Source organism: Aegilops tauschii, chromosome 3, assembly GCF_002575655.3.
Source record: "Aegilops tauschii subsp. strangulata cultivar AL8/78 chromosome 3, Aet v6.0, whole genome shotgun sequence".
NCBI lineage: Eukaryota > Viridiplantae > Streptophyta > Magnoliopsida > Poales > Poaceae > Aegilops > Aegilops tauschii.
In genome coordinates this window covers 553557780-553561697 of record NC_053037.3, presented here as the reverse complement: position 1 = coordinate 553561697, position 3918 = coordinate 553557780, and the positions used below count along the sequence as shown (strand labels likewise).

At 46.0% G+C, this 3918-nt stretch overlaps 1 protein-coding gene across 1 annotated transcript; it reads left to right on the top strand.

The window, feature by feature from the left end:
• Positions 1 to 2573: 2573 nt before the first annotated feature.
• LOC109737517 (probable glutathione S-transferase GSTU6) lies at positions 2574 to 3533 on the top strand. Its single transcript, XM_020296648.3, has one exon. It carries the CDS (start codon positions 2683 to 2685, stop codon positions 3385 to 3387), a length of 705 nt encoding a protein of 234 aa, XP_020152237.1. The 5' UTR covers positions 2574 to 2682; the 3' UTR covers positions 3388 to 3533.
• The last annotated feature ends 385 nt before the right edge of the window (positions 3534 to 3918 follow it).

Here is a 3918-nt window from a genome sequence, read left to right as displayed (position 1 = left end):
AAACACCTACAAACCCAAAGTGATTGAGCATCACTGAAGAGATTGATCCTGCGTGGATCCGACGCTTGTTACCTTTGAAGACTATGCATCTTCCAGACGGTTAGGCGTCATGGTCTAGAGCATCCAAGAGGAAATTGTGGATCGCCGAGTGACCGAGTTTGTCAAGGTTTGGAAGTCACCTGAAGACTTACCACGAGTGATTGGGCGAGGTCTGTGTGACCTTAGCTCAAGGAGAATACGGCGAGGACTGTGTGTCCGGGACTGTGTGTCCTCATGTTTAAATACCTAGCCGCTCCAACCAGACGTACAACTATCACAGCAGTTGGAACTGGTGTACCAAATCATTGTCTTCACCAAGCCTACTGGTTCTATTTCCTCAACTCATCCATTTCCTCATTACTGTGTTGTGTGCTTGTTCATATCAGTTTGAACACTTTGACTGAAGACTTTCTCAATTTCCTCAGTTCAATTTCTTCAGTCTGTCTATCTTCATCTTGTTTATCCTGTGTTTACGATTTCTGTACTTTGTGCGTGTTTTTATTTCATCATGATGACTATGCTTATGTTCTGTTATGTTTGCATCTGAGTACTTATTCCGCTGCAAGTAGTTCTTCTCTTAGGAATTTCCTCACCCTGAAATTCCTCAGTGAAGAATTCATAAAAATCGTCTATTCACCCCCTCTAGTCGACTTAACGCACTTTCAGATGGTTGTGGCGGTCAAAATCGACAATGATGCCACCACGCGGAGGGCTGCGGGTGGTGAATGCTAAGCGGGAGGTTGGGTTTTGGCGTCGTGCGGGTCGGTTTTTGCTGCAACCGTGGCAGTGCTGCAAATATGCAGTGGTAGAAGCTAAATTTTTGGGCTGCCCTACAACCTTTTTGTTCCAAAGTCCCCTAAATGATGGCTTTTGGGCACGACAACATTTCTACATCATCTGTTGGAGATGTTGTGAGGATCAAATTTACGACCAGTTCTTTTCGTGGCTTTTAGAATATGCTACCCCCTACCCAGCTTATGCTAGAAACTCAAAAAATATATTTTAGAAGCCTACTAGTCGAGTGTTAATTAATAGGCTTCTAAAAAGATATTGTTGGGCTTCTACAATAAGCTGAAATACCCAGCTTATTCTTGAAGTCAGCAAAATAACTGGCCCTTACTAGGATCAGTTGACTGCCATTAGACATCAACTTAGATTTTCAACAACTAGTTTGTTTCCAAACAATTCCTTGATACATTTTCGCTCTTTATTGGCGAGCTTTCAATGGTTATTGGCACCCTAAGATATCTCAACGGGAGTTTACCAACCTCACATCATTATATTTTTTTATAAATAATTTTATTCCACTTTGGCACTTCCAAAGCAGGATAATTCATTCTTGTAAAAATTTATCTTAGGACCAGAGAGTTATTCGAAAAGTCAAAGAATCAATTTCATATTGACTTCCTTGCCCATATCGTGTTCCATGGAAATGATAGTGTTATAAACATATTGTAGAATAGAAACTTCTCCATCCACTAGATGAGGATTAAACCACAAGCAATGCTATTCATACGTACATGTTTTACAAAAGTTTGCGTACTAATTCAATCTAAAAACCATTAGCAAAAATAATGAAAGTACTATGATCCAAATGAACTAGTGTGTAGTGTATGTAGTAATAATATTTTTCGCTAGTCTCCTACCTGGCCATATTCTTTGCCCTTGCAATGAGGACTGCCAATATATTTGCAACTATTATGTTTGAAATTATTGGAGACAAACAATCCTCTTACCCCAAACCTTTATGAGTTTGGAAATAATGACCAACATCATCATTCACTTTTATCCCAATACTACCATCTTCAACTAGAGTTTCTTACAGTGTAGCGCTATAGCTCATGTATTGTCTCTGATGCAAAAAAGATAAAAATTTGAAGTTAAAAATGGAAGCTTTTTTTCCCTCGAGTTTGAGCACGTACATCCATGCGCTTATCAGCCCTGTCTTCGTGCAAGGTTTCACTTGCTACATGTCTTTTTTTAACACAGTACAGACGCAATCGCTCATATATACACACATACACTCGCCCCTATGAACGCACACACGCGTACTCTACCTCTACGAGCACCTTCGAAAGACTGAGCAGGCATATCATCTTGAGATTTTACGAAGTCACTGTAGACGTCTTGTAGTTGACGGGAACATCTCCTTTCACTGAACGCGCACCGCTGAAAATCGTGAAATAAATCCAGAATAAATACAAAGATCGGGATTTGAATCCTGGTAGACCGAGGATACCATTGTCCTCCCTGAGTTTTCATTGCAGGTTGCAGCGATGTCGTGCTTGCTCCGGCCTCCTGCTGACCAGGTCAGTGGACGTAGCAAGAGAAGAACGACTCCAAGGGCATATGCCGCAGAAAGATCGTCTCTAACACTGTAGCGTCACATGTGACGCCGAGCTACTAGTCAAAAATCCAGAGATGGTCGCATACCTGCACCTACCATGAAATGAATACGTCAACGGTGATGCACATATCTGCAGCTACTCTTCCGGCAACTGTTCAGCTTGATTTGTGCTATAGAAACAGCCAGAACGATGCTAATATACGTACACTTCCAAACTGAGTTAAGAGCACATACGTACACAGCAGGGCAAACAGTTTACGAGCACCAAATAGCAAGGAAGAGATCGATCCAAGACGATGGCCGGCCAAGGAGACGTGAAGCTGCTGGGCACGGGGGTGAGCTCCTTCGCGGTCCGCGTGCGCATGGCCCTGCATCTCAAGGGCGTGAGCTACGAGTACCTGGAGCAGGACCTGTTCGACAAGGGCGAGCTCCTCCTCGCCTCCAACCCGGTGCGCAAGAAGGTACCCGTGCTCATCCACGCCGGCAGGCCCGTCTGCGAGTCGTTCGCCATCGTTGAGTACGTCGACGAGGTCTGGGCCAACGGCGCCTCGCTCCTCCCCGCAGACCCCTACGCCCGCGCCGTCGCCCGCTTCTGGGCCGCCTACGTCGACGACAAGCTGTCCCCCGCGTGGATAGGCATCCTGCGCGCCGCCTCGGAGGAGGACAGAGCCGAGAAGCTCGACACGGCGCTCGCGGTGGTCGGGCCCATGGAGGACGCCCTCGCCCACTGCTCTGGTGGGAAAGACTACTTCGCCGGCGACTCCGTCGGGTACCTTGACATCGCGCTCGGGTGCAACCTCTTCTGGTTTGAGGCGCTCCGCGAGATGTTCGGCGTGACGGTCATCGACGCAGGCAGAACTCCGCGCTTGGCAGCCTGGGCTGAGAGGTTCGTGCAGACGGAGGCGGCCAAGAAGGCGGCCCCGTCCATGACGAGCATGGTGGACTGCGCCGGGAAGCTGCAGAGCATGTGGGCCGCCTCTGCCGCCGCCGCCGCCAAGTAATTATGGGTTCTGCAATCGTCAGTCGTCGCTTTTCCCCCTTCTGTTTGCGAAGTTAGTTTACCTAGAAATTTGTGAATTTCATTTTCTGCATTGTGTGACGGATATGTCGAGTAGTACGCAATAAAATAGTCATTTATTTGGATAAAGTTGTGGCTGAGCAATCCAGTTCCTTGTTCAGGAGCGAGTACGGTAGGAGAAAAATCATGGTGTTTAAGACCCTGTTCAGAGACCCATCACTCCACCACTCCGCTCTCGGAGCTGGAGTTAAAAAGTACGGAGCTGGGAAACAGATGCTCCGCAGCTCCTCGTATTATTAGGAGCTGGAGTGACTCCGAACATAGCCTAAATCTTGATATTTTTGTATGTCCAAGTGCAAGTTTAGTTCCATGAATATCACATTACATTTTATGGTGAAGAAATAAAACTTGGCTTTGGTGAATGATCGATGGCACTTTGTGTGCTTTATTTATTTATTTATTTATTTATTTAGAATGATTGCACCTAAACAGGCGAAGTTACTGCAATAAGCTA

Excerpts from the sequence above, each read along its gene's own strand:
- LOC109737517 (XM_020296648.3), top strand. The coding sequence starts at position 2,683 with ATGGCCGGCCAAGGAGACGTGAAGCTGCTGGGCACGGGGGTGAGCTCC.